This window comes from Rhinoderma darwinii, chromosome 5, assembly GCF_050947455.1.
Source record: "Rhinoderma darwinii isolate aRhiDar2 chromosome 5, aRhiDar2.hap1, whole genome shotgun sequence".
NCBI classification, from domain to species: domain Eukaryota; kingdom Metazoa; phylum Chordata; class Amphibia; order Anura; family Rhinodermatidae; genus Rhinoderma; species Rhinoderma darwinii.
The window spans coordinates 273,466,445-273,479,391 of NC_134691.1; the positions used below are offsets into that span (position 1 = coordinate 273,466,445).

A 12,947-nucleotide genomic window follows, 5' to 3' on the forward strand; every position below is an offset into this window, starting at 1 on the left:
GAAGTTGCTCTTGGTTGGATTTAACCAGATGCAAATCCCTCTGAAGAGCTGATTCACCACTTGCCAACTAGGTCCATTTGCCATTCAGAATGCTGCGGTGACAACCACTGTCAGCTGTAAAGGCAGCCATATTGGTTGTCACTCATCTTTTCAAGGAATAGAACTAAGAATAAACAGCTTAGTTTTTACATTACAATAAAGACAGGTCAAGGTTTTATAAGTTCAGGGGATATTTTTTAGGAGAAAACTTTTCTATAACACAAGAAAGTCCCAGGCAGTCCATATATTGCAGCCAGGACTGCTCCATAGGTGCCACATAACAATATCCGGGAGCATTGGAGGTGTGGCACTGGAGGTGGCGCTGGTGAGAGGAGTGGGTGGGTTAAGCTCCCCTCCATACACACATTAGCAAAGTGACGACCCTTCCATGCCTGCTCCTGGGAGGGCGGGCACAGCTCATTCACGTCCAGGAACTGACAGGCACAAATGCAGCTGTGCCCAGTGAGGAGCAGCTGACAGACTTTCTCACACATGTATGGATCTCCTATCATGGACGCAGAGCAGGGAGACGAGAGCACAGCAGGAAGCTGCATGACATAGGAGATTGCACAAAAACTCTGACTGAAAACTGAGGGAGCAGCACTTTACCGTGTATGAGCCAGAGCACCTAGCAGCTGCGGCAGGGCCATGGACAAGGCGGCTCAGCAGCACAGTGGAGGAGGCAGCAGTAACAGCAGCAGCCGGAGCAGCAGCAGAGCCACCTCTGCAGGGTCTTCGCCCTCTTCTAGTGCCCGGGGGCTGCTGGCAGGACCCGGGAGAGTGAACCAGCAGCAGGCTGGGAAGCTGGACGGGGGAGCCGCGCACTCGAGCAGCGGAGAAAAGGACCAACAGCAGACACAAATCATAGAAGGGGCGCTGAGCAAGTACACCAACCTCATCCAGGGATGGCAGAACAGGTAACTAACTGGCCGCTGGCACTACATGTACCACACTTGTCTTATCGTGCCCAAGTGTTATGTGGGTGTGCATGGAGAATACACATCTGTAGCTGGAAGTCTTCACAACAATGTGCCCACATGGCCTGTATTCTGCAGATGGGAGCCCGCTACCAATGTGCATGGCAGGGATGGTGATAATGAGGAATATGAGGATGATATTACCTTGTCCTTGGATGTGGCCTTTATGAAGGCCGGGGAACTGTACATGTCCTGAGTGTTGCATCAGTCTATGGCATTGTGGCTGCTTCTATTGGGACCATCTAATGATAGTTGTTATATTATTCCGCTAGTGACAGTCAGTTTTGGAAAGTTTCCAGAATGTTTCAGAACATTAGCGGGACTATCTTCCTTTATATAAAAATGGGTTAATGTATGAGTGACCTTCCACCATCAAATACCGACTTTTGATGGGGGGGTGGTACGCTGTTATTTGCACCAATCAAAAATGACTTCAAAAATACGTTGCATGGAAACTCTCAAGCTCTCTCTTAATTGGGAGACGTTTTCAAAACTTGTCAGACTTCACTATTCTTGGCGGTGACAAGGACGTCCTAAAAGTGTTATTTTAAATACAGGACCCAGAGTATGTCACCATTTCCATGCCAGGACTTGTATCTCTGGCACTGTGACTCGGGTGCGGGATGTGTTTACTTGCACACGCCAACACGTAAGTATGGTTATGGTGTGTACATAGAGTTCAATGTAGATATTGCATCCATACAAGTTCCGTAGTGGATGCATAGATTTAAAAAAAAAACGCCTACCTTATCTCAACCCCCCCCCCCCCAGTATGGACAGTCTGTATAACCTAGGCCATATTTAAAGGTCTGTCATAGTATCCTTTTTGTATACAAGTAGAGCCCCCCTTTAAAGCGTGCTGACGGGGCTGATACTTGAGGAGAAGTGAACTTCCCAGTGCGTGATCTATGCTTTCAGGCCTTATTCACACCAATGTATTTCTCGTCATTGACTTGTATGGTTCAGTGTGCTGTCCATTGCTAAAGTGGGCAGCACACTGACCGTTACAAGTCAATGGGGCTATTCACACATCCGTTTTTATTCATGGAGCGTGTGTCCGTTGCGAGAAACTAACTGTATGTCTTTTTTTTTTTTCTTCCGTTTTTGCAAACCAGACTCTACCACTAAAGTCTATAAGTGCGTGAAAAAAAATGGACAGAACACGGATGACATCCGTGTTCTGTCCGTTCTTCACGAATCACATAAGTGTATGAGGTTACGTGTGGTTTTTGTATATACTTTGAAGACTTTAGGCCCCATGCACACGACTTTGCATCCGCATACTATCCGCAATTGCAGAGCCGTATAGGGCATGTTATATCTTATGGGCCAATGCACACAGCCGTTGCCCGAAGCCGGGACCTCACAAAAAATAGGATGTCGTTTTACGGGTCGCATTTGCGGTCCAGGCGCATTAAACTCCAATAGACTCTTGTGTGTGCACGGTTCGTGATTGCGGACGGCCTGTGGGTGACACTTCTCGGGCCCTCCGTGCCGTAATCAAGGACCGTGCACACAGTTACGGTTGTGTGCATGAGGCCTTAGAGTTTGTGTGAGATGAAAAGGTTTGCAGATTTCATAAGCAGAGAAATTAGATGAAAAGATAAACTCTCCCTGATAACCAAGCAGTTACTGTTCTTTACTGGCAATGCAAGTCATTCTCTGAATAATAAATCCCAGTTGCAAAGAGCTGAAATTGATTTTTCATATCGGAGGTTTGGTAGTCAATACAAAGTAATGCCAGGCACATTCTGGGCAGAACCCTCTACACCAGGGGTAGGCAAGCTTTTGTGTATGGCATTCCTATAAGCAAAAATAAATAAATCAGATGAAGTACTTAGTGTGGCATGCAACATGAAAGTCATAAAACATGAACTGTGACCACGTATGTGACATTAACCAATTAATCAGTTAATAAACTTACATTTCAGTGTCACCCTTATCCCAGACTTTCTTTGCAATGATGATCCATCTGTGGTGCGTACGAGGCTACTGAGCACCAGCTGCGGAGGGGGGGGGGGTACTGCACACTGGAGAGACTGTGGCCACGGAACACCAGCTTTGGGGCGCTGCACACAGGAGAGAGCGTGATTACTGAACACCAGATTTGGGGGGAGCATATAGGAGAGACCGCGGCCAGTCTGGGGGGGGGGGGGGTGCACAAAGGAGAAATGATGGCTACTGAACACCAGCTTGGGGTGGGGGTGCACATAAGAGCAGGAGCAGCCAACTTTTGCTAACTTTATTTAAAGAGGCTCTGTCACCACATAAGTGCCCCATCTCTTACATAAGGAGATCGGCGCTATAATGTAGGTGACAGTAATGCTTTTTATTAAAAAAAACGATCTATTTTCACCACTTTATTAGCGATTTTAGATTTATGCTAATGAGTTGCTTAATGCCCAACTGGGCGTGTTTTTACTTTAGACCAAGTGGGCGTTGTACAGAGGAGTGTATGACACTGACCAATCAGCATCATGCACTCCTCTCCATTCATTTAGGCAGCGCAATGGGATCCTTTTAGATCACTATGTGCTGTCTTATACTTACACATTAACGATACTGAAGTGTTTAGACAGTGAATAGACATTCCACGGGATGTCTATTCACAATCTCTGCACTTCGTTACTCTGTCTGTGGTAGTTGCAGCAGAGGACGCGTAATCTCGTTGTAACCTGTCATCTACCGCGAGATTACGCGTCCTCTGCTGTAACTACCACAGACAGAGTAACGAAGTGCAGAGATTGTGAATAGACATCCCGTGGAATGTCTATTCACTGTCTAAACACTTCAGTATCGTTAATGTGCAAGTATAAGACAGCACATAGAGATCTAAAAGGATCGCTATGTGCTGCCTAAATGAATGGAGAGGAGTGCATGATGCTGATTGGTCAGCGTCATACACTCCTCTGTACAACGCCCACTTGGTCTAAAGTAAAAATACGTCCACTTGGGCATTAAGCAACTCATTAGCATAAATCTAAAATCGCTAATAAACTGGTGAAAATCGTTTTTTTAAATAAAAAGCATTACTGTCACCTACATTATAGCGCCCATCTCCTTATGTAGGAGACAGGGCACTTATAATGTGGTGACAGAGCCTCTTTAACAGGGCGGTTACTGAACTCTGTCCTTGCGGTGCTGACCACCAGGAGAAAGAGCAGTGCTGCATTTTGTGCTTGGCAAGTGTTCAACAGCGACAGACACAATAAAGCACTGCCCTCTTTCTCCTGGTGTTCAGCGCCGCCAAGCGCATAATGTAGCTCTACTCTCCCCCTGTGTTTAGCGCTGGACACCGGGAGAAGAAAGTGTGCCAGCAAACCATGCCCCACGTGTTGGCTGTGGCACACCGGAGCCACACGTTGCTGACTAATGCAACGTGTGCAAGAGCTTTTAGACAAGTGGTGACGCAACTTTTCAGTCACTTTGGACATGCAGTGAAGACATTTTTGCTTGGCTACGAGTAACTTTGGATGTGGCACAATATTACTTTTGTATGACTGACACAATTTTTCTAAAATCACGTGAAGTTATGTCAGTGAAAACTTATTGTTGTGCAACTTTCTATTGAGTTTTGTAGGGAGAATAAAAGGAACACAACTCAAGTTGCGCTAGAGCTGCATTGTGCATCTCCAGTAACCTGCCCACATTGCATTTTGGATGTCGCCTTGTAGCCTGCCCTTTGTTAAATTTAGGCCGGTTTTAGACCACAGTAGTAAGGGTGCATTTTGACTGCTGCAAGATCCAGGCCACATTCCATATACCCTATTATGGCTCAGGGTCCCCCTCTATAAATCCTAGTAAAAAGATTCAAACAAGCAGTGGCTCTACCTCTCGTGGACTGAGTCTGTCCATGTCATGGAAGGCCATTCATTCTAATTACCACATTTTTATAGGAAGTGACTAGCGTGGCGCTTTTTTTTTTATTTTATTTTTTAAATCTCCTACAAGCCCTATAAGTTCGAATTACTGCCATTACGTGTATAAAGAAAGGGGTGCGATCAGTAGTGATCTATTTGTAATAACCATTCAAGCATGTGAGCACTGTGGGAAAATATCCACCTTTTGAAAATGAGATTTAAGTGAATGGTAGTGAGGCTTACCGGCACTTTTATTTTACTGTGGGGGTATGTGCACACGATGAGAGGCTTTTACGTCTGAAAAGACATCCTGTTTTCAGGAGAGAACAGCTGCCTCGTTTCAGACGTAATTGCTCCTCCTCGCATTTTGCGAGGCTTCTCTGACAGCCGTAAATTTTGAGCTGTGCTTCATTGAGTTCAATGAAGAACGGCTCAAATTACGTCTGAAAGAAGTGTCCTGCACTTCTTTTGACGAGGCTGTATTTTTACGCGTCGTCGTTTGACAGCTGTCAAACGACGACGCGTAAATAACAGGTTGTCTGCACAGTACGTCGGCAAACCCATTCAAATGAATGGGCAGATGTTTGCCGACGTATTGTAGCCTTATTTTCAGACGTAAAACGAGGCATAATACGGCTCGTTTACGCCTGAAAATAGGTTGTGTGAACCCAGCCTGAGTCTCTCCATTCCGGTCTATCACTTTGTCCCCACTCTGACTCCTTGAATCCTATTTTTTTTTTTGCTCGACCGGAGGCAGAGGTGGCCTTAAGCTAGAGGGCACCCTGTGCAGAATTATTTTGGCCCTTCTCCCATTATGCTCACCTTTCACATAAATAATCCCACCATATACTATTCACCGGTGTATACTGTACATATAACTAATGCTGCCATATACTCTATACATAAATAATACCGCCATAACCTGTACACACTAACAGTGTACATATAAATAATGCCTCCATATACTATTTGTGTGTGTATGTATATATATATATATATATATATATATATCTCACATCTATAATACCGCTGTATACGCTACACACATATATAATATTGCTATATATACTACACATCAGTTTTGCCACTATTTACATAAAACACCGCAAAAACACTGTTTTTCAAACATTGCTGCAAAACCACAGTGTGCAAATATATTCTTATAGTATCATACATACAAAAGAATAATATATACACACATGCACCCATATAGACACAGACATTCACATGCACATATATATTTATATAGATGCACATTTACACACTCCTACATACGCTTATCTTCACGAAGGGTCTTTCATGCAGGCAGCCTCGTGAAGCAGCAGGGGCATTTACAATCTGCCCCATCCCAGGACAGCAACCATAGCCAGCTGCAGAAATAGTTGGTCAGCAAGAATAGGAGATGCACCCTGTGTAGTCTCCCAGGTTGCAGACCCCTAAGGCCGACCCTGGGTAGAAATCAATCTCACTGCAAGTCTATGAGACTCACATCAAGGTTCTTATAGATTTGCATTTAGAGACTGACTTCTGGTCCCTACAGCAGTCGCTGTAGGATTCTGGGAGTCAGAGTGGGGATTATGTGGCCCAACGGCGGCCCGCAAACGAGCGGCTAACTGTAAAATGAAGTCCCTGGTAAGCCAATACACCTCACTACCCTTATCTTAATCGCATATCTAAGCAAGAAAGCAAAACGTTTTCTTTTGTCGGAGTTCCTTTTTAAGGGAGTCAGCTGCTTCCCACAATAGCCGAGGAGGCCTAATCTCCATCAGTAGCCTTGGCTGTGTACTTTCTTGGACAGGGCTCGGTTACTATTATTGGTTGCCCATGCATAATTGATTTATTATTCTGTAAATGTATAACTATTAGAAGAAGCTTGTAAAACATTTAACAGGCATAATGGAATGTTAAATATTGTATAAAGGACAGATAAACCCTATATTAGATCCTGGTTCAAATCCGGACACCCATACTCCATGAGACTTTGGACATGTTGTCCGGTATTTTTCATTATGTTTGTTACCGGATTCATTTTCATGTTGATCAAAGTTAATAGCCAATAGCAACAAGTTTGTTTTATGTAGGTATTCACCTGGTTCTCCAACTTTTGTTATTTAGCAATATGTCACTTAGATAAGTAACACTGGTTGGGATCTGTGACCTGCAAGGCCCACCAGTGCCCTGATCAAAGGGGTCCGAACCCAACCGCTTTTATTGGTTCCTCATTCGTGCTTGGAATTTTGGCCTTCCTCAGATTTAAATCAATGGGCTTCGAAGGTTGACTTTGCCAAGCAACATGAATTCAGTGACAAATGACAAGATTACCTCTGGATATAGAAAAAAAGATTCTACAGTCTTAATCCTGAAATATTTATTTAGTACATACTAAAGACAAGCTTTACTTAAAATTGCGCATATATATATAATATGATGGACAGGAGGAATGTACGAGGCACTCACTGCTGTGGCAATAGAAAGGATTTATTTGAACAGATCTCGGTCAATGATGATGTGAAAGATGCCAACGACCGTTTCACGCTGAGAGCGCTTTGTCAAGGCCTTGACAAAGCGCTCTCAGCGTGAAACGGTCGTTGGCATCTTTCACATCATCATTGACCGAGATCGGTTCAAATAAATCCTTTCTATTGCCACGGCGGTGAGTGCCTCGTACATTCCTCCTGTCCATCATCAAGTTTTGCATACGTGCTTTATTTCTCACGATGAGCACCCTGCCAGCAACAATCCTGACAGCTGTATCCTATGTATTTTGAGCCACACTACTTCCATATGTGAGTCTATGTTTTGCTCTGTATTTGGAGTAGTGCCAACCCTATTCTTTCTCCTTTGAAAATATATATATACATATATCCTCCTTTTGATTTCTCCATCATTGAGGTAAGCGGAGCGTCCCTCTCCATGGTTCTGGCACATATTTTATTTATCCCTCTACAATGGGACCACGCAAGGCCTGCAGGCACTAACTGACCACAAGAAAGCATAGACAGTCTAGAAAGTGGAAAGTATTTGTTTATAATGGGAACAAATTCCAGGTGCAATGTATCCAAGTAACCTAGAAATTTGCTGGTGGCACCACCTAACTTTTTTGGCTATTGACTATTGATGCCTATGGGAGTTCTTATTGGCTGGTTCCAATGACAGATGTTATGGAAAGTAGTTGGATTTCAACGTCCCAATCCTTTGTTCCTGTGTGGACTGGTTAGCATCTCCCCATTGAAAAAACATGCAAGCTCAGCCAAGCATTCATGTTTATAGTTAAGTCCGGAGGAACAGTTCTCTCAAGATTTTTTTTAAAGTGTAGATATAATCATTATTAACTGGAGCCTGTGTGTCAGACACGCAGGACCAGCTTTGTCGAGCTGTCAGCTAAGCTGAAACTGACGGCTGTGGCTTAGACAGAATGATACAGCTTATGCAGACTTTCAGGAAGCTAGCAGTTGCACAGCTTTGCAGCTAATGGTAAGACATGTCAGTCATTAAAGGGGTGTTCTCATCTTGGACAATTATAATATATCCACGGGATATGCCATAAATGTCCGATAGATGCAGTTCCCACCTCCTGGGACCCGCATCTATCTCTAGAAAAGGGCCCCCTGATTCCCGTCCTACCTTGTCTCGCTATGTAGTATGGAGACAGCTGAGCTGCGCTGGAGCAACAGAAACAGCGTAGGTCTCTGCTACGCTGTTTCCGGAACTTCCATTCACTTCTATAGGAGTTACAGAAACAGTGTAGCTCAGCGAACTTGCCTGATTCCATATTCCTGGCCACCTCCTTAGCGCAGTGACTGGGGAGCAGCAAACGTGAGACCAGGTTGGACGGGGTTAGGTCCTTGTTCTAGAGAGGTGCAGGTCCCACCTTTGGGACCTGCACCTATCGGACATTTATGATTGTACTGTGGATATGCAATAAACGTCTGAATGGAGAATACTCCTTTAAAGGGAACCTGTCACTAGATTTTAGAGCACTAAACCACCAGCATGTCGTTGTACTGCTGGGGAATAGCGTCCTAAACATGCTTCTCTCCAAAACTGTCCGTTTTAGCATTTTGTCTAAAAAGAAGTTCTAATACAAAGTGTGCTGTATGTAAATTACCAGAGAAGAGTCTAGAAATGAGTCCAGGTGTTCTGGCCCTGGCTTCATCTGAGCATGTGCGGGAAGCTGTTAAATAAATCTCTAGACCCTTCTCTGGTAATTTACATACAACGCACGACTTATAACTTCTTTTTAGATAAAATGCTAAAACTGACAGTTTTGAGAGGGGCATGTTTAGGACACTATTCCCCACCAGTATAACGTTATTCTAGTGACAGGTCCCCTTTTAGAATGCGTATAAGTATTTATGGTTTTTATCAGAGAAATCTTTTTCATGCTTCTAGCAGTATGCACAATTTCTGTTGTTCTTTGTCACGTAGAAAGAAATTTGAATTAAAAACATCAGCCAATTATTTTGCAGGGAGGATCTTCTGACATGTTACCGAGACCTATTAGAAGAAGATGGTATTGGTGGTGCCCTGTGACCCCCAATTGTGAGAATGAAGGAGCTGCAGCACTTGGGCTCACACCTTTTTCTGTCGTGTCTCTGCCATGTGGAAGAAAATGTTTTTATGGTGAATCTTCCCTTTTAAAGCAGATCTATAGGAGCCACTAGATTGAGGCTTGTTTGCCTTCGTGTATGTGTGGCAGTTACCTGATAATCTTATTTTTATTATTGGTGGTTTACTTGATTTGTATTTTATAATCCTTCTTATTAAGAGAACCAGCCCACTGACATCCTGGTAAACGTGTTTTGTGCTTTATACATAGTAGAAATAAAAAGCTGCCATAAATCCATCCTAGATTTTTCAAAGGATTTGCGTCAGAAATTAGAGACTTACGCTCGGGTTTCTGTCACGATTGTGCCAACGGATTTGATGACGATTTAGGTATTAAATTTGCGCTAAATTCGTATCAAATTCTGAACGTGTGAACATGGCCTAGGGGTCCCGACGCTCGTAGCGGCGTGCATGGGGGCCTAAACCCCACAAAATTGTGGTGGCCGATAAACGAAAGTGAGTGTTGTTTTGGTCGCATGCGTACACTGCTTCGTGGAACCATACACTTATGCCTCATGCACACGATAGTGTGCACCGGCCGCGTCCTGTCAATGATCCGTGGAAAGATAGTACAGAATTGGGTCAGTTTTCATGGAACCGATTCACCTACTAAATTGAATGGGTCCGTGAAAACTATTGGGTGCCACTCGGATGCCTTTAAAACGGGCCGAGTGGCACATCGGTCGTGTGTAACTGGCATTAGACCAGGGCTCTCAAACGCGCGGCCCTTGGGCCGCATACAGCCCTTGAGGCTGCCATCTGCGGCCTGTGGGGCACCGTAGCTCCCTCCATATATGGACAGTGATGTCAGCAGCAGAGATGGAGTCAGTGGTGACACTTAAAACTGGAAAACTGGATTGTTAAAATAAGCACGTGGAGTAAACTCACAAATTTCCATTAAGTTTAAACCTAGTAATATTATAGTAAGGTAGTATTGTTATAGTAAGGTAGTATTGTTATAGTAAGGTAGTATTATAGTGATGTAGTATTGTATTATTATAGTGATGTAGTATTGTTATAGTAAGGTAATATTACTATAGTAGTGTTTTATTGTTAGGGTATGTTCACACAGGCTAATTTCAGACATTTTTCGGGCCGCAAAAGTCCCAAAAATGGCTGAAAAATTGGAAGCAGAACGCCTACAAACATCTGGCCATCGATTTCAATGGAAATACGGCATTCTGTTCTGACAAGGCGTTTTTTTTACGCCTCATTTTCGAAAAAGGCGCGTAAAAAGAAGTGCATGTCACTTCTTGAGCCAATTTTGGACTTCACATTTTATTCTATGTGCGGCCCATTTACCCGGCCGAGTTTGAGACCCGTGCATTAGACTATATCAGATTCCAGATACATTAATCATAGCTGTGCCCTATTTGAGCATCACTGTAAGGCCTGATTCACACGAGCGTGTGCGTTTTGCGCACTCAAAAAACGCGGCCTTTTGCGTGCGCAAAAGGCACTTAACAGCTCCGTGTGTCAGCCCTGTATGATGCGCAGCTGCGTGATTTTCGCGCAGCCGCCATCATGATGACACTCCGTTTGGATGTTTGTAAACAGAAAAGCATGTGGTGCTTTTCTGTTTTCATTCATCCTTTTGACAGCTGTTGCGCGAATCACGCAGTTCGCATGGAAGTGCTTCCGTGCGGCATGCGTGGTTTTCACCCACCCATTGACTTCAATGGGTGCGTGATGCACGAACAGCGCACAAATATAGGACATGTCGTGCATTTCACGCAGCGGACATACGCTGCGTGAAAATCACGCACCTGTCTGCACGGCCCCATAGACTAATATTGGTCCCTGCGACGTTCGTGAAAATCACGCTCGTCGCACGGACGTATAACACGCTCGTGTAAATGAGCCCTAAAGCAGACAACACTGAAGACAATAGTGTGTAAGCATCACCAATATGCACAGGTATTTAGTACATACTGTATATTTTAGGCTGTGTTCACGTCACGTTTGTGAACTAAATTCAGTGTATGCACATATGTTGAATGCATCCATAAAGCACCATGCATTCGGCGTTTCCGAAAACAGTGTCTTTATGGCATACACCGGGCGTGCTTGCGTTAGAATACCATTTTTTTTCTCCATTCAGTATAGAATGGACAGAGGAATACACTAAATAAAAGTATATAGCGAGATATACATTTTTTAAATTGCCATGGGGTCCTGTGGGTGATGTATCACTGCGATGAACGGTTCAAACGTGATGTGAACAGGGCATTAAGGAGGCATGCTGCAGGGACCCCTCTGGCTAGAAGATGGGAGGGGGTTTGCACAGAGGACCATTTATCATTTTCTATTTCTATTATAGTTTTATATTTAGTTGAAAACGAATAAAAGTTACTGAAAAAAATATTGTAAACATTAACTTAATATAGAAAAGCAATAAAATGAATAATTTATTCAGCCATACAAAATGATCACTCAATGATTGTTCACGTCTTCCTTGGGGAATATTCCCTTAATTTTCACTGTGACTTTGCACAACTTGTGTGAGTGCAGCTCTTTTTGGCATAAATAAGTGTCCGTTGAGTGTTGACTTTGGTGTTATGCCACAAGTTTCCTCGGATGAATTATCTCTGACAGTCACATTTCCTTCTATTGGCTTCTAGTGAGCTCTGGAATTTTTTATACTGTATCATGCACTAGTTGTGTAATCCAATTCTAGATATAGTTGAGTCATTAGACTAAACACATTTTTGTTATCAGGGTCATTTATCTCTTACTGTTGGTAAGAAGAATTACATGTCACTTTATTTTATATGCAATCTTTGTTATTTTATAGCAACTCTGTCCTGGAGCTAATAGGATTTGTGCTAGGCTCACTCCATATTTGGCTATACAGTTGAAAGTATTATGTCTGGAATTTAAAAAAAAACCTCCAGAAATATACTGTACAGTATCCATAGACTTCTATGGGCTAGAGATACAGGTAGGTCCAGAATTATTTGTACAGTGACAAAATCTTAACGATATGGGTATGGCCACCACATTGGACATCACCAAACGCTGGATTTCCTCCTTTGTGATGCTTTGCTAGGCCCTTACTGCGGCTGTCTTCAGTTGTTGCTTGTTTGTGGATCTTTCTGCCTTAGGCGGAATTCACACGACAGGGTTTCCCAGCCGGCTGCCGGCCGTTCATAAATCGTCCGGCACCCGGCTGCATTAGGAAAAATAGACCCCTAATGGGGCTATTCACACGACCGATTTTTTGATGGCCGGGAAAACTCTATGGCCGGGGATGCCGCTACAGGAGAAGTGAGTGACTACACTGTCCATATATGGACACAGTGACGTCACTCACTTCTGAAGTGGAATTCCCGACCTGTGGCAGGGAATTCCTCTCCAGGAGAAGTCAGTGACTACACTGTCCATATATGGACATTGAAGTCAGTGACTTCTCCTGGAAGGGGGGGGGGCTGGGTGGCATCACCTACAGGGGGCAGGGTGGCAT

The 12,947-nt window shown here is 43.8% G+C and overlaps 1 protein-coding gene across 2 annotated transcripts in view; it reads left to right on the plus strand.

Annotated features, from left to right (window-relative positions):
- The first annotated feature begins 406 nt into the window (after positions 1-406).
- Positions 407-12,947, plus strand: part of OSBPL10 (oxysterol binding protein like 10) — a 362,776-nt gene continuing 350,235 nt past the window's right edge. For both annotated transcript variants that reach the window (XM_075827172.1, XM_075827173.1), the window contains exon 1: positions 407-956. In XM_075827172.1, coding sequence (XP_075683287.1) covers positions 688-956 — 269 coding nt within the window. In that variant the 5' untranslated portion in view covers positions 407-687. The remainder of the gene's footprint in view (positions 957-12,947) is intronic.